This window comes from Lineus longissimus, chromosome 10 (assembly GCF_910592395.1).
Source record: "Lineus longissimus chromosome 10, tnLinLong1.2, whole genome shotgun sequence".
Lineage (NCBI taxonomy): Eukaryota > Metazoa > Nemertea > Pilidiophora > Heteronemertea > Lineidae > Lineus > Lineus longissimus.
Genome location: NC_088317.1, coordinates 17,787,193 through 17,807,230, shown reverse-complemented (window position 1 = coordinate 17,807,230; position 20,038 = coordinate 17,787,193). Strand labels below are relative to the sequence as shown.

Here is a 20,038-nt window from a genome sequence, read left to right as displayed (position 1 = left end):
AGTAAATCCGATGTTTAGAATTTTTTATACGAATCGACGGATTGACCTCGGGAGCTGGTACTAATGTTGGAAAGCTGTTCACGACTTCCACGAAAATGGCTGCACTTCTCAAAAAAAGAGCTTTGGCTGAATTTAGCCAAGTAATCCAGGTCTGCAATCATTCTTTTTTGTAATCAATTTACTCCAATTGAAAATAAACTGTTTTCTCCTGATCCACCAGTATAGTTGTTGCCTTCGAAGCAAGTGCTTCGCAAAAATTAAGACAGTTCTCAACTCGATCACTTAAATGACTTGAGAGTTTGACCACCATGTCATGACATAACATGATTTGACAACCGTTATTGTGTTTTTTGTCTTTGGTAAGACATGTCAGATCAAGAATCTAGTCCTCAAGAACCCTGAATAACCATTTGCCCTCCCAATATCAGAATGAAACAAAAGAGATTAGGCTTGGCCTTGGCCTTGGGTGGGCTGGGGGGGGGGGGGGGAGTGATGGTGGTGCCATCTGATCTCGTGCCAGGTTGTGGAAATGTTTTATGCTTGTGGGGGAGATGGCTGTAAGTAAGAAATTCCCAGTATCATCTTATTTTGATTGATACAGAAGTTATATTCATCATACTGTTCTCCCTATGACTAGGTCTAGGAGTGTTTCACCACATGAAAGCAAGTCCACTGAAAGCAATAAGTATACCGTATATTTTCAATAACAGGAAGACGCAAAGCCTCCTCCACAAAAAAGATTACGCCTGGTGCAAAAACCAAAGAAGCCTGATGTGACACTCGAGCTCCACAATGCCACCAGCTCAGTGGAAGCGCTACAGATGCTGCTTCAGCTGGCAACAAAGCTCCCGCTTGACGCAGAAAATGCTGAAAAGGTCGTGCCCTTGTTGGTGGAGCACTTCTATAAGGAAGCTGATCCAGCTGTCAGAGGAAAGATTATCTTTCTTTTGACCGACATTGTGAAGAATCCAAGATTTAATCCAGTTCCTGTGGTGGATGATCTATCTTCCATGTTAAAAACTGAAAGTAAGTGAAGAGAAAATCCACATTGACTGCCGACCAGTGTCATACTTTTCCCTTTGAATCAAATTTCACTTCAAACCCTTATTTCAAACTTACCCAAGCAAATCTCAGATCTCAACTTAACTGGCAGGTCTTCAAAGACGTCATGCCTTTCTCCTATAATGTCCTACAGGGATCGGGGTGTTATCAACTGGCTGGTAACATCATAACATGTTCAACCTCTGTTTCAGAATCTCACAAAGTCACAGGACATATCATCAGTGCGCTGACAGTGATTGGGAAAAGTTTGCCTCGTGATAGGAAAATTCACCAGCAACTGTTGGCCTTTGCAAGCCAGGTAATCAGCCTCTTGTGTGCATAGATTCTCTGGTTACAGAGTCTTGAGATCATTCATGCATTGAGAAAACACTATGCCTAAGCCTAAATGAAATCTGAAATGCTAAATAAACACCCACAGTGCCCTGAATAATAAGTTTCAGTTGGGAACCAAGCTAGGTTAGTTTTGCCACTCAGTGTTGGCTATTTAAGTTAGCATGAATCAAGCCTAGGGCAGTGATTGAAACCTCCCTAGCAAATGCAATGCCTATTTCAATGTTACTTAGTTTACATCTGATCCGCTATGTGACATTTACGTTTCAGCATCTCGCAAACACCAGTCACTTGGTTCGAAGTAGATGCCTTGATCTGATTGGAGCATTAGGGTCACCTGATGTGAAAAAACAGGATAGCAGCCAATCAGATTCACAGAAGAGTTGGCAGAGTACAATTGGCAATTACACTGAGGATCAAGATCCACGAGTTCGAACAAGTGCTTTCCTTGCTATGGTGAGTTAGTGGCTGTTTTGTGAAAATATGTTCAGTTTAGTATTAAGAAAACCATATTTCAATTATCTTATATTTGTCTAAACTGCCTTGAAGACATGAGGTAAGCTGGTAGGCTCAGGTCCCCTTAGAGAGAGATCATGCATGGGTAGAAGCCAAGATGGTCAGCGTAAGTTGCTGATCTCATACACTTCCCTCACAATCCCCTCTTATGTAGGCTACTGTGCTGACTGGGCAAAGATCCATCTATTTGTTTTGCTTTTCAGTCCAACTGGCATCAGCGTGGAATCAAGCTTGATCCAAGTACCTATTCGAAGGCATCTACAGCCTTAGAAGATGACCATGAGACAGTGAGAGTGGCTGCCCTTAAACTCATCTGGACGCTCAGTCATCTTTACCCAGAGAAGTAAGGAACTGGTAACACTTGGTAGTTAGTGAAGAGAGTTTTCTTGGACACATGACATCATTGATTCATTCAGTGAGAGTTTCACCCCAAACCTTCTGCCAAAGTGCGTCATGTTTGAGCCGACATTTAAGCTCTTCCCTCCCTGTTGACCTAACAAACTCAAGTGTGGTGTTGATTCAAATGAATTTTGATCATGCAGCATCTGATGTCGCCCATCAATATTTCACAACATCTGTCATGCAGTCATTTTTAATCCTCCAGCATGATATACTTTCTTTAAAATGTTGTTTTCTTTTTAGCCCAGTCACCGTCCAGACTTCTGACGAACCCCTAAGGCTTGTCGATGATGCATTTGCCAAACTCTGCAACATGGTGAATGATCTGTCCATGGCAGTCAGGGCCGAGGCGGCACGGTTATTAGGATCTCTCCATTCTGTCAGCCAGCGTTTCCTCGAGCAAACCCTCGACAAGAAACTGATGTCTAACATGCGGGTAAGGCAGATGTCGTCAACAGAAATCAATCAAGCTTGGAATGCTAACATGACCTAATTCCTCACTGTACTGAACATAACCAACTCCAGTGCATTCCCCTACTAGACACTAGTCAGTTGTCCTCTTATTATTGATTATAAATCAAGTCTATGAGGGATGAATGTGGTCCTGAACCTGACATTGAGCATTATTACGTTTTCAGTTTTCTGAGCCAAGGACCACCAGAGTATAAATTCCTTCAGGGTCATGTCAGTGTGAATTTGGAGCTATCTTCATCTCCAGAAGTCACCCTTCTAACGTAAAAGTTCTCCATTTCAGCGCAAGATGGGTGCCCATGAGCGCCAAAAGGATCACTATGCGCGTGGGGAGTGGTCGACCGGGCTGAAGTGGGCAGATGATGCACCTAAGGAGGAAGTTGATAAGGACAACATCAGTCTCATCTCTTCTGGAGCTTGTGGTGCCCTCATTCATGGCCTAGAGGATGAGTTCATGGGTAGGTTTTTGATTTTGATCTTGTTTGATAAAATACCTAGTTTACGTTTCATGATCTTCTTCAGCAGACATGACATTTTGATTAGGCCTAGTTAAAAGGACTTGTTTCTGCATGTTGAGGTTGCAGATGATTGAGATAAGGATGTTGGGTGGTCATCCAGATCACAGATCATCAGGCAATGCTGGTTTGTGCTGGAATGGAAATATAGGGCACAGTCATGATGAAGGAAGTGATGAGGTATCTGCTCATCGTCCCAGTTGGAAAAGTAAGCTTGTCCAAATTCATTGCATATTACGCATACTTTTCAATTGACAACGTCTTGAAAAAGGTCGTTGTGCTCTTCCTATAATTGTATTTCGGGTCTGTGTGGTATTCAAACATGCCATTGATAGTCATATACCATCAGGTGTCATATACTGTCCTAATTTTGTCAACTTCTATTTCAAATCAAACCTAAATTATGATCTAAAAGTTCAATCTTTTCAGAGGTACGTAATGCCGCCATTGACTCCTTATGCGAGTTGGCGTCTCAGTCAGCCAGTTTCGCCATCCTGTCCCAAGACTATCTGGTTGACATGTTCAACGACGAGATTGACTCGGTGCGTCTAAACGCCATCAGCAGTTTGCAGAAGATCAGCCGCCATTTGACCATCCGAGAAGACCAGCTGGAAATCATATCGAATGTTTTGAAGGTAGGACACTCTGTTGGGTCAAGTGTAGGGCTTTAGGAATGTAGGGGGAAACCGGAGACCACAAGGAGACCTACCTTGCTCTCACTCTTCCTAAAAGTGTACATTCTGAAGTGAAAAATGTTGATGTGGCAAAGTAATGGCCAGGTTTATTTTCCCCAAAAAGGCCAGGTGATAGGAGTTTCTATGGATTTTATTGAAACTATTGGAAGCCATTGTGACTTTCTTAGCCACTGATTCGTACATCAGTTGATTGGCATTTTCCACTTTCCAAAACATGTGTGTGGCCAGTTCCCGCATACAGTTTGTGTGCTCAAGAAGATATTCAAAAGGACAGCCCCTTCAGTGGTTGTATGATGGGCCTATTAATACTTCTGTGGATGTTTCAGGATTCATCGTACGAGATCCGTGAAGCGCTTCGTGAGATGTTCTGCTGTGTCACGCTGGAGACCAAGACATGTCTGAACGCATGTGTTGTATGTTTGTTAGATAATATGAAGAGGTACCCCCAGGACAGGATGTCCATTTGGAGGTGAGGTTGAATTGATGTTTATTGAAAAGCTGCCAAATTCTTGGCTCCACCCTGTTTAATCGGTTTTGACAATGGAAGAATCTTCACTGTGATCACAAAGAATATTACATCAATTTTTTCAATTCATTTATTTTAACAAGGGAATTTTAAGCATGAGAAATTATCGTTTTTATTATGACTATTCACCTACGTTTTGTGTATGTGCTTCTTACAGATGTATGAGGGACTTGGGCAATAAACACCCTGAAATCACCCTACCACTCGTGCCTGACCTTCTCAGCATCCATGCCTACTTCGCCGTCCCAGAGCCAGACATGGATGACCCTGCCTACATCGCTGTTCTCATCCTGGTGTTCAATGCTGCCAAGAACTGCCCGACCATGTTACCCCTGTTCCCTGACCATACTGTCAGACATTATGCCTACTTGAGGGACAGCCAACCAGACATGGTGCCACAACTGAAGGTAAAACCTCAATTTAGAATCTACCTAAAACATATCTAGAAATACGGTGTTGATCAATCATGATCCTTTTTATGAGATAATGTACATTGTGTGGACACTAACTGAGCTCTGCGGCCCTAACTGAGCTCTGCGGCCCTCACTGAGCTCTGCAGCCCTCACTGAGCTCTGCGGCCCTAAAGTTGCAATAGAAAATCGATTTGAACACCATCCATTTCGTTTCAGATTCCTGGTCTCTCGGTTGTGCAAGTGATTGAGAAGAAGGAAGGATCATTGGATGCTGAAGGCTTCCTGAATCAGACACTTAGTAGGCTGGAGGAAGTGGAGAATATGGATCCAGAGTCTGCACAGGAGCTGCTGAAGGCTATCACAGGGTATGATATATCTACTTCCCAGGAATGGGGGGGGTTGAGAAATTTCACTCCAGTAAACTTGACATTTCAACCAGAATGTTGTCTATTGCAAGGGTGAACCTATTGATAGATTATCACCATTTGTTTGCAGGGACTTGAAGAGGATAGCAGAGCTTGAGCCTCGTCTGACAGCGACAGCAGAGTGTGAATGTCTGTACATTGAGTGTCAGCTATCATTACTTCAGGTCAGTATGGACGTGTAGTCGTCAGACATGAGACAATTCCAATTTTTTTAGGATATTTGATTTTCCTCTCCCAGATAGGGCTTAATTTGACGGCAGAAATTGAAAGATTCTATGCCTCAGTTCACCAAGGTGCCCGTTTTTCCTATTATGAAGTAAGCCATATTTCACACGATGCATTTCAGGTACTCCATGGCACCAACTGGTCCGCCCCAAGCTGCATTCAGAGTCTTCACAGCCGGACGGCTGCTGCTTCAATGGAAAAGGTATATTTATGATGATGTTCATGATACGATCTATTACTTTGTTGAAACGAGGCCTGGTTCAAATTAGTAACAAACCTCACAAAGCCGAGTTGCACACAGGTTAGTAATCCACTGTTGAAGAACTGCGGCAAGAGCACGATCGGCCCAAACTCTGGGAACGTGGTGATCTCCACTTCATGCATGACCTCATCAGAATCCAAGCTGTCAAGCCGGATGTGAAGATTCCTCGGGTGTCTTTGACCTCTTGTACTCGCCAAGCAGTGAAACATTCTTGACTGCAAATGCGTGTCACGACTTCTGAGACCAACTCCTGTCGACATCATTCTCACTCTCAGGAGATGGGGCTGATCTTGACATTCCTAGCAAGAAAAAAACTGACAGAAATTGTCACAAACTTTAAAGTAATGGACGATACAGAGAAGATTCATTTGATGTAAAACATCATCCCAGTATTACATGCCAACACTGAAGATGCTGCATTTTGTTCTCATTTATTGATTTGGTTGGTCTTATTTTAGGTAGTTGAACTAATGACGAAGGCCGACACCCTGTTCCGTGGCTTAAGCATCCCAAACATCGGCCTCATCCGGCAGATGAGACTCAAGGCACAGACAATACAGCTGCTACACATATTAAAAAGTGGCACAGACCGGCAGGCCCTGTTACACAAATGCAAAGCTTACGTGGACACAATTCAGAACCTGCAAAAGTAATAACAATTGAATCTTCTACATCTTCTTCTGTGTTTGATATTGAGCATACTCTTAATTCCGTAGCAGTCTTCAAGATGGCGGGGCGGGCAAGTTCATCCAGCAATCCACACAGCTCAATCCTCTGACTGCATCTTGCGTCTTGGGCTGAGAAGCTGGGGCAGTTTGGCAGCATGAAGTGGCAGGAGATTAGTTGGCACTCCCCGCAGTGGCACAGTGCTCTGCCCTCCACCAATTTTTAACAAGTTTTCTTTTTCAACTTTATCTCACACGTTTTGTTGGGTGAAATATGGCCTACTTGATTGGTAATACGCACCATCTCTCTTGCAGATACCTAAGTGATAATAATGTCACTGCAGAGCCGTTCACACAAAGCCTTATCAATGCCATACCTGAACTTGAAATGTTAAAACTCTCGGCCTTCACACGACCCCTACAGACAGCCATGCACGTCTGCAAGGCACCAATCATGAAACTGACCAATCAGATGCAGCGGATGACGGCATTGATTATCGAGCCGGGGGAGGTGACAGAGACTCCGGCAAAGTTCATGGCGGGGTTAACGTTGGCCGTCAACGTGGACGCCATGTTAGAGAACGTGACAAGACTGCAAGATATCTATATTGAGGTACGACACACTTACTTTGAAAGCGAGACCCTGTTGTATTCTTTTACATTTGCTGAGCTCGAATGTGCAAGTGTGTTTTACATGACTAATGCATGATCAGCTGTACTTGTCAAGGAACCTCAACTGATGTAGACCACTGAAGGTTACACAATAACCTTGTGTGGGTTGGTTCCTTTGCCGTCGATACACCGGGTAATGACCACAAAGCCGAACGTTTGCAAATTTGCTCATTTTTCATTTGGTGTGAACTAAAGTACGCTGTTGTCATTTATAATGCTTGATGGAGTTGAGTTGCATTTTTTGCAAGATTTATGTTCGCATTTGCCTCCCAAATCGTGAAAACTGTGAAAATAAAACTGTCCGGGATATTACTTGGTTCACAGCACCCTTGCAGAGAACAGGAACAGTTGTCCATATTGATGGTATATTCATCAAATTTTCAGGTTGAATACCCTGACCAGCAACTTCAACAAGTCAGCCCGAGGCAAGCCGATTTCAAACAACTTGGTCCAGGAAAGTTCCGCCTTGTTACCCAAGTGACAATATCGCACGTTCTTTGGTCGGATCCAAGCTATCTTAGACTCGGCATCAAGACAGAGGTCAAGGACAAATCATGTTCAGGGGTCAAGGTCAAAGGCATTGATCTTTGTAATCCTGTCAAGGTCTTTGTTGCTCCCAAGCCAGTGAAGAAATAAATGTGTTTATTCCTAAAAAAACCATACCTATGTATACATGTATGCATAGCTAAGTCAAGTCACACTCTGTGTGTGTTCAAACAACTTCAGATACAGACACTCCATGGTAAAGTATCTGTAATGGAAATGTAACACCTCCAGGACAAGGCAGCTGTCCAGTAGGCGCTGCCCAAGGATGGACTTTGAGAAAGTCCCCCTTTTGCACTTACAGTATGGATGCTTTACCTTCAGATTGACTCTTATATGTATCTGACTACTTCTTTTCTACCGATGTCAACAAAATGTCCTGTCCTCTTATTTCAATAAAATGTTTCAAAATATGAATGATGTTGTATTTGTCTCACATTTATGTCCCTGTCTTTGGACAGAGTACACCTATGGCATTTTATATACATGTAGCATATCTCTGGAGAACCATAACTGTGGCTGTATCTCTGAACGGAGAAAATCTATGGCTCATCCTTAGAGGGTCACAACCATGTCCTTATCACTGGATGAGTAGACCTTTAGCCAATCCTTAGGGACTTGTAGCATTGTCCCCATTTCTGAACAGAAGCTTGAAGAGTCACAGCCATGTCCCACCCTCTGGACAGAGAAGAGCTGGGTCTTATCCCTGTAGACTGGCAGCCATGACCTAACCTCTGGACAGAGTAGACCTGTAGCCAGTCCTTGGAGAGCCACAACCACGTCTCAATCCTGGCAGAAAAACCTACAGCACATCCTTGGACAAGTCACAGCCAGGTCCGACTCTCAAGACAGAGGAGACCTGTAGCCAATCCATGGAGAGTCACAACCATGTTCCCATCATTGGGGATTCAAGGTACGTAGCCAATTCATGGAGATTGAGACCAATGTCACTGTTCATGGACAAGGTGGAGCTCTATGGCCTATTCTTGGAGAGTCATTCTTTGTTCCCATCTCTGGACGGAGCGGAGTAGCAAATCCTTCGAGATTTACAATCATGTCCTCATCTTGCGACAGAGTTGACTTGAAGTCAATCGACGGAGCGTCTCAACCATGTCTCTGTCCCCAGACAGAGCAGACCAATGGTTCAGCGATTCCATGGATTGGTTCGGTGAAGACACGAAGTATCAGGGATGAAAAAGACATGTGTTCTGACTTCATCCCTTGTAAAGCTCTTCCACACCTTGCCTAATGCCGAATGATTAAGGCACAGGCGATCATCTATCGGGTAAAAAATATACCATAAGACAAGTTTATAGATAAATCATACACGATCTGTTTAATCATTATTCCAGTTAATAAATCTAATACCATGAGACAAGGTTATAGATAAATCATGCACGATCTGTTTAATCATTATTCCAGTTAATAAATCTAGTGCCTAACCGGGCAACTAACAACAATCTACAGACAGAGCTATCAAAAGCTGATGGCTCACAAACACCATCAGCCTGTAGCAAGGTTATAATCGGTGGTACACGAAATACAGTAAGAAACACTGCATCAGAAAGAATATATGATTATCGTCATCTAAACAAGGAAAAGAAAATGGCAGAATCGCCTGATAAAAGAGTATTGTATTCATAAATATGTGGCAATCTTTGCAAAGCAAGCATTGGAAATAAGTAACTCTATCTAGAACACTAAAATTGTATCTGTTATCGTAAAATTGTCCTGTAAGCCTTATAAGGCTGTATACATGTACGCATGCGGTATAATATATTGCTGTGGATGAACCTACGTGATTATATGTAATCAAAAAGCTCCTCTATTTCCCTCTGATACAGTACGTAATGAGTGAGAAGTCCTCAATGCCATACTTCACCAACTTTTCAGACTCAACTGCTTTCACTGAACCTGTTTTATTTCCTGAAATAAAGACATGAAATGGTAAAAATCCTCTATTTCCTAAAGTGTCCACAAACTGTGTGAGTACCCAACCCAACATATCTAGGCCCATGGAAGGCTCAAAGAAAAGAGATGGACATGGATGGTACTGGGGGAGAGGGGGATCAATGTGAAAATGAACCTTCTCATTTCCTGTTTATAAGTCAGGCACAAATCAGCCTGATGAACATGACAATAGGGCCTGCAGTAGGGTTCCATTCAGAAACTCCCGAATGACTCAATGAGGCTTCAATTGCTTGATCCCAACTGAGGCTCAGGAAGGGCATTGTATTGGCCGACCATTAAACTCACCATAAAGGGATTGCATGTCTTCAACGGACAGAGACTGCGGTGGGCCTGAAACATGACAAGCAAAGTAGTTGAGTCTTTTTCATAACACAGGTACTCCATGGATGAAGGTCACTAGAACCACAGGAGGTGTGCTACATGCTCCTTTAGCCAGACCGCACAACAAGACTTCCAAAAACAATCAATGATTGCGAAATCGTCATCATGGCAATTGATACCCTTTCTGATGTACGCGGAGGCTGGCTAACCGTAGCGCCATCTAAGCAGAAAGTCTCTGCTACGAAACCCACCAGAGGCACTTATTCATTGCCAGAGTCCATACCTGCAAAAATTCTCGAGTCATACTCTGCGGCTTCGACGAGAGCTGTAAAGCCTGGTGCTGCCAGTGACGCCATCAGTCTACAGTACTTCTCCCTGTCCTGAGGCAGGATAGCACAGTACGAGCCCCGGTCCCAGAACCCGTCAAATACACCTTTAATCTCACTGAAACAAAGTAAAGAAATCTTATGAAGTACTTCTCCATTAGTCACCAGTTCAGTCTTATCAAAGGCTCAAGACAATGAAGTACCATTCCTTAGAGACCGCACTTTATTTGTAGGTTTATTTTCATGAGCACATTGCATAGAGGCAAATATCGACAAAGAGTGATCAATCGTGTTTCATTACATTTTGGCCTCAGGGTCTGTATGCCTTGTCTGACCAAGAGAGCCCAAGCCGAGACAAAACATACCTCGAAAATCTAAAAATATCACAGCAGTAAATCTGGACTCTCCCATCGTCACTCTGAAATCAAAACAAAATCACTGATCATTTGAGACAGGTGATCTCAAGTCAAAAGACTGACTACCCGACTAAGGCTGAATAATCATCACAAGAGGAAGTGTGTCTCAGTATCTGAGAGGCCAGTCAGAAATTCACCTCATCTACTAATACAAGGCCTTACAACCTGATCCAATCTGACCTCTCACCTTATATAAATCCCCATCAACTGCATCCGATCTCTCCTTCGTATACGATATTTTGTTTTCAGTAAAGAAGTCCTCACAAGGTTTCTGACCGACCTCAATACCAATGACGGTATGGCCCTGTTTATACAACCTAAAATGTATTGAAAGCAAGTTCAAGGAAACGCAGTATGATAAGCCATCCTCTTACACAGTATTACATGACAGCAGTTGTCTGACATGTTGGATCATGGCTTGACCTGTCTGAGATCAGTCACAGACCACCAGGGCAAATGATTGACTTTGACAGCCTTGCCCCTTGGATGCAGTCTGGCTCATCATTCGATTCACCTCTCCATTTTGCAAGATTCTTCTTCAGCGTTTGCTCTGCACTTGGAAATATCATTCTCCTGGGAATATTCAATCTCCAAGACGGGCGTGCCACTACGGTTAGGGTACAATGTGGTTTATTGGCTTTTTCATAGCGACTCCCTCTCTGGCCATTCATGCTGAGTTTACATAACCCTACTTGCCTCAACACAATTTGAGTGTCTGTCTACCATTTGGTTAAGACTTACCATAGAATGTCCTGACTCTTTCCACACAGTGGCACCAGTATCTTGAGTGAGCTGCGCCCATCGAGCAGCAGGTCATAGTGCTTCTTCAAGGACCTAATGAACAAAGTAGAGCTTTTGTAGTAACTTTCTCAATAATAGAGCAGCCAGGATTTATCAGGAACATGGAAGATTATTCACTAGGACTCGATTGGAAACTAAAAATATCATTAATGGAGGAGACTGAAGGTTGTCTCCTGACTTCGACTCTGAGGCGGATTGACAGTCGTCAAGTGAAAGAACCTTCTCAAATAGATGAGCCAGAGCCAGAGCCAGAACATTAGAAATCCCAAAGTGGACTGGGCAGAGGATGGTTCTGATGAGGCCACCTCACCAACTCTCACCAATGTAACTGACTGGCTGATCTTGACGCTCTGACTCAATGACTTTGTCCAAACTTACGGGTGCACTTCAGTTTTATGGTACGATATTTGGCCAAGGTCCCACCTCGTCAACCAGTAATCAGTATTGGTATTGTTAGCTGCCTTCACACCTCCCACTTCCAACATGTACTGCTCTGAAATAACACGGTAGCGAGTCATCATGCCGTAAACAACTGGTGAACATAACATGATAATTAGCATAAAGTGTCCTTCATCTCTTGGGTCCCACATATCGCTATGGTAAGATGCCTCCCACATATCGCTATGGTAAGATGCCAACTTCAGCATTAACTCTAGCATGTTTAGCATGTTTACTGAATGAACGAAGCAAGGTCATAATTTAAAAGACTGATGCATAACCGCCACACCCCTGTATTCTCTTGGACTCTCATAGACAGTCCCAGCTGGCAGAGGAAGATATAAGCCTCAGGATACTTACTCAGAGCCTTGGGTGAAATTAAATACAGGCAAATATAGAATTCCTCAATCCCAAATTTTTTCCCAAACTCTTGGTCATATTGCTTGACGATTCTTGCGATGTTACACTTTGTCCCAAAATATGTTTTCATATCTTCTTCTGTGGAGGAATACGGCGGGCCTACAATTGAAGTGGTTTGATTTAGATTTTGTTCACAGTACCAGTCTTACTACCAAACAGACAAAACAATAGGGATAACTTCAGTGGCATAGCAACCAGTGTGTCAGCCTCATGCTCAGGAGGTTGTGGGTGGAATCTCTCAAGCATTGTCCTTTCTTATCTGCGTGTCAAAGCAAGGCACCTAAACCCACAGGAGGTATAAATGATACCAATATTGACTTGGAAGTCAACCTGTAATGGACCAGCATCCTATCCATAGGCAGCAATACCCCTAGTCACTTAATGCTAAGGTATAGGATCGGCCACAAACATCACCCATTTTAGATATAAATGAACCCACCTGATCGTAATCTTTGATCGTATTCAAACACCTCTACCATGTGTCTGCAGCAAGGTGACATCAGTGTTTGGATATGTTCAGCATACCTGCATAAACAGAGAATGACACATTAGTTGACTTGTAAGCCAGTAAGTAACTCCAAAAGCTGGCTTGTCGAACTTGTCTTCTCCTTCGATAAATCATTATATTTCTGATTTCTGCATTTAGTTAGAGTTTGTGATCTCAAATGTCGTAAAGTCTGGGTTTCATTCACTCACAGCAACTGGCTTGTCTTTCTCTATCTATGCGTCGGTTAGAGGATTACCTGGTTAGTACGGGGGGGAGGGGGGGGGGGGGGTTCACAAGTTGTGCCATCAGTCAGTCAGCTATCATTTAGGCCTCATGTAATCAAGAGTGCAGCCCAGTCCAACCACTTGCTCAGTTAACAGACAGGTTTAATCACCTATCAGGCTAACAGACAGGTTGCAATCAACCGTCCAGCTAACAGACACAGGTCAACTGGCAAAACAAATGATTACAATCCCACACATCCGACACTAATATGAATAATGAGGCAACTTACTCCACCTTTGAAGAGAGCGCCACGAATGAGCCCCGGTCCCAGATCGCATCAAACTGTCCTTCTATGTCAACTGTAAAGTTATAGAGGTCACAGCAGTAGATCTTTAACCTTTCATCTTCTGACTGAAAGAGGTGAAGAGAACCGTTAATAATGCCATATCAAGTTCATGTGGCCGAGGAAGCAACTCTCTCTGACAGTGGAGGTTTCCATTGGGGATCCATACATTACATTACAAATCACCCAATATTGTTTATAAAGCTAATAATAGGGAGGTTCGGCACCGCCTACAATTACGATTACGATTTGTGTATGACGTCATCAATTTTGCAGCAACGTCATCAGCCCTGAAATCGTCTGCGGCATATTCGGTTCGTTTCTATGACGATGGCGGCTAATCTTCGTAAGTGATAAACGATCATCGAGAACGTCAATTTCATGCACTTCCAAAGTATCCTGGGTCACGTTTTTCACAAACAATATATTTTGACTATGCACACCAGACGTAGGACCTGCAAATTTCATGGCCAAAGCTGTTTTAGACCGTCACGACTGCAATGAAATAGGAATGAAAATTCGCTCTGTTCGTGAGCCATGGGTTTCTCGAATGACATCAAGAGTATTTTTGCGGAACTGAATTTAGCTGCTTCTCGATGCGATTACGATTACGATTACGTTTTCCGAAATCGTAATCGTAATCGTAATCGTAGGCGGTGCGGAACCTCCCTATTGTCTATATTGATGCTTAGCACAATATTTCATTTTGGAAAGAAAGGCAATGCAATACCTGGAACAGAGAGCCCTTTACTGATGGCACATCCTTCTTTGAGTAGGCAAGACCTTGTTCAGCAAAGAATTCTATGCATGCTTTCTCAACGAACTCAACACCAACAAGTGTATTGCCTTGTTTGTACATCCTGAAATATACATAATATATAATATACATAAACATCTGGTTTAAAATAAATATCAAAGATTTCAACTAATCAGCAGCTGCTACACCTGGCTATATTCATTCATCATATTCTATTTGTATTGTCTGGTTTTTAGAGCTGCTGATTTAATAGCTAAAACATATTCATACTTCATACTCCTGTTGGCTTTTTTTTTAGGTGCCAATATTTGAATGAATAACATTAACCTCACGACATGGATGCACAGATTGACTCAGGCAATTAACAGGCTTTAAAAACAATGTTGCAAGCAAATGCTGCACAAGTTCATGGCTTACCACATCATGGCGACTGATTTCCCACAAAGCGGCACAAGAATCTTCATGGTCTCGCGTCCAGACTGGAGAAAGGAGAAGTATCTTACCAGGAACCTAGAAAAAGATTTGATTCATCAACAATGAGCTACGCTCTCATGTCACTACATCTCTCTATCATAGTCTTTGATCTGAAAGTGGACGGGATGCACCAGGAACTGGATGTGACAGTGTCTCACCTAGAACTGGATGTGACAGTGTCTCACCTAGAACTGGATGTGACAGTGTCTCACCTAGAACTGGATGTGACAGTGTCTCACCTAGAACTGGATGTGACAGTGTCTCACCTAGAACTGGATGTGACAGTGTCTCACCTAGAACTGGATGTGACAGTGTCTCACCTAGAACTGGACAAGGTCTCAAACATGACAATACAAGCCACATGTAGCACTACCGTTCTATGATTCTCGATGACAAACCTGTTTACGTCATGGCTATGCCATGGAGTGGAATTGGCTTCCCAGTCAGGTAACCAGTCCCGTGGATTGTCCTCTTGTTCTGTCTGAACTGTGTCTCTCCCCTGGGCTTTCCCCTCTTCAGTCATTATCACATCAATCTCTGAACCTGGAACAAGTTTACAAGACCATCATATGAAAGTATTCACGATAATATATGGCAAGCCGGTGGACACTGATGTTATGCCACCCCGTCTCATTGTTTTCCTAGTTTAGTACCCAGTCATTGACGAATCATTGTTCAGCCCTCGAACATGGCCGACTGTAAAAACACTCTCGGGAGACCCATAATTTTTAGAAGAGGGCCTCCTCCAGAAGAAAGGGCTTCTATAACTAAGTAGTGGGCCATTTAGGTGAGCGACCATAACAGCTATCAAGCCACTGACATGACATAGGGGCATCCATGGTGGAGGTCTTCTTTTAAAAGGACAGCAGGAACGTACACGGCCATATTGCCCCTCTAAATAGCCTAGTGTACGACGCTTTTGGGACACCCTGACCAGCGAGACTGAGAGTCCGAGCACACATTTGTAGCCAAAGTACATGGTCATCTCCACACTAACGTCCTTATCGATGATAATGGTTGCTTATGAACCCTTAGATCAGGCTCACACGGTGAACTAAATCATCTCGTGTTTTGATGTTACAATAACAATGATAAAATAAGGAGGAAATTACTTTTGAACAATTGCTTGCCAGGTTTTACCGATAGTGGCGCTCACGCCGAACGGTGCTGCCACTTGGTGTTTAAAGGTATAACTAAACGACCAACCACGCGTGTCCTGCCATCCATGCGCTCACGCCGAACGGTGCTGCCACTTGGTGTTTAAAGGTATAACTAAACGACCAACCACGCGTGTCCTGCCATCCATGCGCTCACGCCGAACGGTGCTGCCACTTGGTGTTTAAAGGTATAACTAAACGACCAACCACGCGTGTCCTGCCATCCATGCGCTCACGCCGAACGGTGCTGCCACTTGGTGTTTAAAGGTATAACTAAACGACCAACCACGCGTGTCCTGCCATCCATGCGCTAACGCCGAACGGTGCTGCCACTTGGTGTTTAAAGGTATAACTAAACGACCAACCACGCGTGTCCTGCCATCCATGCGCTCACGCCGAACGGTGCTGCCACTTGGTGTTTAAAGGTATAACTAAACGACCAACCACGCGTGTCCTGCCATCCATGCGCTCACGCCGGACGGTGCTGCCACTTGGTGTTTAAAGGTATAACTAAACGTCCAACCACGCGTGTCCTGCCATCCATGCATAACATAACATAACATAACATAACATAACATAATTTATTTCTCTCCAAAAAACCCTTTCGGGTATAAGAGGTTACATGATTTAACATTTACATATGGTGGACCAAGCTGATGAATTCTTTACAAAAACTATGAATATTGTCTAAGTTTACCCGGGAACATTTAGTCATAATGCGATGGAAAAATTCATGATAAAAAACCTGAGGTAATTCTTTTAAGTTTGGAAACAACCTTACTCGCATGTGACGGAAATACGGACACGTAATAAAATAATGAAGTTCGTCTCTTACACAAACCTGGTCACAAAGACCACAAATATTTTCTGCAGTTTCATTTCTATACATTCTGGTTACTGTTTCTGGGAATTTTATAGATCCAGTACGAAATTTACAAATACTGACCGTTTGATATAATGGTAATTTTTTAACATAGGGCTCCATATTCAGGTTTTGTTTAAACATTCTATAAATTATACATCTGAAATCGTTATTTACCTCGTTTCTCCATAGTTGTTCACACTGGTCTCTCATTATCTGTTCAACTACAATTTTCAGTTCTCGTAGGGACAAAACCTCGGGAGTATACCAAATTTGAGTGAGGCCACAGCCGTCTAGAACAGTTTTCACACTTTTACACCAGCCTTGGTTTAAATAACCCTTGTCTAAATGCTCCCTAGTTATGTTTAAAGGTATAACTAAACGTCCAACCACGCGTGTCCTGCCATCCATGTGCCAGTAATTTGGTCTCAGCATGGTGATGCCTTGTGTGCCACACCAGGCGTCTGGTGGATTTGATGAGACTGCTGAAAAGTGGGTGTACAATTTTCTTACTTTATTCGCCTCGCAGTCTTCTTTTTTGTGTTGAGACAAATAAAGGTTAAGGACAGAGTCAAGATCAATATTTCCTTTCAATCACTTTAAAAAGGCATATCTTCCGGTTAGACAATCACAATGTGAATTTTGATTTGAGTACTTGATTCCAGTCAATAATGCACGGTGCCCGCTGATGGGCTCCCAAAATCTGCAGCACACCAAGTAGCATACTAATGCTAGGTCCTGGCTAAAATCGGAGGAGGCCCTATGACAAACTTTAGACTAAAAGCATCTCCAACCACCTCAGCGTTTCCTCCGTCAAGTTATTACACGTTCGACCCAAATAATCTGTCAGCTAGCTGACGAGTAGGTTAGGAATTGTGTGTGATCAGTTCCCTCAAAGACACCCGAGACATGGATTAAAATCTTGTGTTTAACTTTATAGGCTAACAAATGCAAACACTTCCAATGAACCCCCTACAAGAGACGAGTGGCTCTTCGTCTCTCCGACTTTGACACCCTGCTACGAACATATCAATAGATCAGCCAGCGGTCCTTGGTGTCGCCGCGTGGGATACGCCCAGTGGAATTGTTTACAAAAGTCAGGGAACCACGATCTGACATCCATAACCAGCGTATTCCCTATTCATGCCAGTTATAGTCGGGTGCAACACCGCAGTCGGGATCGTGGTGCCAAGTGAATAATTGTTTAGATTTGAAATACATTATTCTAAAATGATATGACATACAAGGTACAACGGTCGCAAGACACATCAATCACAAAAATAAACAAGTCTGCCTTACCAAAAATAACACCGGGAAAATTATATCAGCACTCACTTGGAGACCATCAACATCATCGTAGATGTTGTCTCTGTGACCAAGACTTGGGTCGTTAATTTGTGAGGGCAAATGGTTATTGATTAGAGATGGCAATTGATATCGCAAGTGAGCATGTACATGAAATACAATGATGCACATGATCCGTGAAGTAAGCCTTTGTCTGGTTTTCTGCGAAACCATTGTTTTCAACCTGCGATCTTTCCGCAGTCAAGTTATTAGTTACCATCGTATGCCTTAGAGGGGGCAGATGAAACTGTCTAAACAAGAAGTCTCTCCAACAGCCACAAGCATTTCTTCAAAAACATCTCAGCAACACGTTCGACCCAAATAATCTGTCAGCTAGCTGACGAGTAGGTTAGGAATTGTGTGTGATCAGTTCCCTCAAAGACACCCGAGACATGGATTAAAATCTTGTGTTTAACTTTATAGGCTAACAAATGCAAACACTTCCAATGAACCCCCTACAAGAGACGAGTGGCTCTTCGTCTCTCCGACTTTGACACCCTGGTACGAACATATCAATAGATCAGCCAGCGGTCCTTGGTGTCGCCGCGTGGGATACGCCCAGTGGAATTGTTTACAAAAGTCAGGGAACCACGATCTGACATCCATAACCAGCGTATTCCCTATTCATGCCAGTTATAGTCGGGTGCTACACCGCAGTCGGGATCGTGGAGCCAAGTGAATAATTGTTTACATTTGAAATACATTATTCTAAAATGATATGACATACAAGGTACAACGGTCGCAAGACACATCAATCACAAAAATAAACTAGTCCCGCCTTACCAAAAATAAAATGGGAAAATTATATCAGCACTTCAAAACCATCAACATCATCGTAGATGTTGTCTCTGTGACCAAGCCTTGGGTCGTTAATTTGTGAGGACAAATGGTAATTGATTAGTGATGGCAATTGATATCGCCAGCGAGCATGTACAGTGTACATGAAATACAACGATGCACATGATCCGTGTAGTAAGCCTTTGTCTCGCTTGCGACTGGAGTTTCTTACTGCGCAGTTCATTCTCTGCCCGACTGCACGACTTTTACTAAAATAAAAACCTATTAAAACCAATCAAGACCAATACGAAGCAAAGATACCTCGCCCTACCTTCTGCTGCAGCAGTTTTGACTTGATTACCGAAATATCGAAGGCATTTTATGTTTGAAATCGGAGAAAGTGTTCCTATGAACTTCTACGCAGTTCACACTCCAACTGACTGGCGTTCAAATCAACCGCGACCGATCATGAACGAAGACAATACATTTCGCGTCACACCATCCGGGCACTACCCCGCTACCAGGCTTAGCGTTCACTTGAACATAAGGTTTCATGAGCTAACGAGAGTCTTTTGTTCTGTCAAAGGATCAATTAACTGGTATTGTCAAAAATGTGATATTGGCCTAGCATACATACATGTGTATGCGTACTGAGCTGTGGTCACGGAAAGACATTAGGCAGGTTTCGCGAACCAAACGAAGAGATACAAACGGCGAAGTTTGCGTCATGTAAATGCATTTGATCGACGAATATGTAACATTTCTCCGATTGCTTTTCCTACCAAATATAACAGTTCCGTTGGTCGTCGTTCGCCCGGCTAGGCCATCCTGACGCGTTTGTATGATGACATATGGGCTATACAAAACGAATAGATAATACATATCTGTAACATCTTGGCGGGACTATTGTAACAGTTTGCTGTTCAGCCATACTGACGCGTATGTATGATGACATATGGGCTATTCAAAACGAATAGATAATACATATCTATAACATCTCGGCGGGACTATTGTATAAGTTTGCTGTTCGGCCATCCTGACGCGTATGTAAGATGACAGTCATATGGGCTATTCAAAACGAATAGATAACACATATCTATAACATCTCGGCGGGACTATTGTAACAGTTTGTTGTTCGGCCATCCTGACGCATATGATGTCATATGGGAGATCATAAAATCCATAAAATCTCATTTTGAC

At 43.1% G+C, this 20,038-nt stretch overlaps 2 protein-coding genes across 6 annotated transcripts; one reads left to right on the top strand and one right to left on the bottom strand.

Annotated features, from left to right (window-relative positions):
• The first annotated feature begins 77 nt into the window (after positions 1 to 77).
• Positions 78 to 8,139, top strand: LOC135494563 (integrator complex subunit 4-like). Its single transcript, XM_064782654.1, has 16 exons — positions 78 to 149; positions 711 to 1,026; positions 1,254 to 1,360; positions 1,663 to 1,848; positions 2,112 to 2,251; positions 2,551 to 2,743; positions 3,062 to 3,236; positions 3,723 to 3,928; positions 4,315 to 4,457; positions 4,672 to 4,921; positions 5,144 to 5,292; positions 5,423 to 5,516; positions 5,699 to 5,779; positions 6,298 to 6,488; positions 6,820 to 7,117; positions 7,561 to 8,139. Exons 1-16 carry the CDS (start codon positions 96 to 98, stop codon positions 7,810 to 7,812), a joined length of 2,835 nt encoding a protein of 944 aa, XP_064638724.1. The 5' UTR covers positions 78 to 95; the 3' UTR covers positions 7,813 to 8,139.
• An 894-nt stretch (positions 8,140 to 9,033) lies between these two features.
• On the bottom strand, positions 9,034 to 19,278 carry LOC135494778 (uncharacterized). Of its 5 annotated transcripts, none has more exons than XM_064783044.1 (14): positions 19,170 to 19,278; positions 15,097 to 15,241; positions 14,642 to 14,734; positions 14,198 to 14,327; positions 13,414 to 13,535; positions 12,852 to 12,937; positions 12,353 to 12,511; positions 11,933 to 12,047; positions 11,495 to 11,587; positions 10,941 to 11,070; positions 10,703 to 10,755; positions 10,295 to 10,455; positions 9,976 to 10,020; positions 9,034 to 9,645 (listed from the first exon to the last, which is right to left on the bottom strand). In XM_064783044.1, exons 2-14 carry the CDS (start codon positions 15,219 to 15,221, stop codon positions 9,545 to 9,547), a joined length of 1,413 nt encoding a protein of 470 aa, XP_064639114.1. In that variant the 5' UTR covers positions 15,222 to 15,241; positions 19,170 to 19,278; the 3' UTR covers positions 9,034 to 9,544. The 5 variants fall into 5 exon arrangements, with proteins under 5 accessions (XP_064639114.1, XP_064639113.1, XP_064639117.1 ...); XM_064783043.1 differs by lacking the exon at positions 19,170 to 19,278 and adding an exon at positions 15,811 to 17,075; XM_064783047.1 differs by lacking the exon at positions 19,170 to 19,278 and adding an exon at positions 15,829 to 17,075.
• Between the last annotated feature and the right edge of the window lie 760 nt (positions 19,279 to 20,038).

What these genes read in the sequence shown, in the direction of transcription:
- LOC135494563 (XM_064782654.1), top strand. Translation starts at nt 96, where the DNA reads ATGGCTGCACTTCTCAAAAAAAGAGCTTTGGCTGAATTTAGCCAAGTA. An exon ending in GACAGGATGTCCATTTGGAG is followed by an intron (nt 4,458 to 4,671) that starts GTGAGGTTGAAT and finishes TGCTTCTTACAG; the next exon opens with ATGTATGAGGGACTTGGGCA. An exon ending in ACATGGTGCCACAACTGAAG is followed by an intron (nt 4,922 to 5,143) that starts GTAAAACCTCAA and finishes ATTTCGTTTCAG; the next exon opens with ATTCCTGGTCTCTCGGTTGT.
- LOC135494778 (XM_064783042.1), bottom strand. Translation starts at nt 15,660, where the DNA reads ATGTGTGCTCGGACTCTCAGTCTCGCTGGTCAGGGTGTCCCAAAAGCG. An exon ending in TAGAGGGGCAATATGGCCGT is followed by an intron (nt 15,242 to 15,575) that starts GTACGTTCCTGC and finishes AACTTGTTCCAG; the next exon opens with GTTCAGAGATTGATGTGATA. An exon ending in AATTTCACCCAAGGCTCTGA is followed by an intron (nt 12,048 to 12,352) that starts GTAAGTATCCTG and finishes GTGTTATTTCAG; the next exon opens with AGCAGTACATGTTGGAAGTG.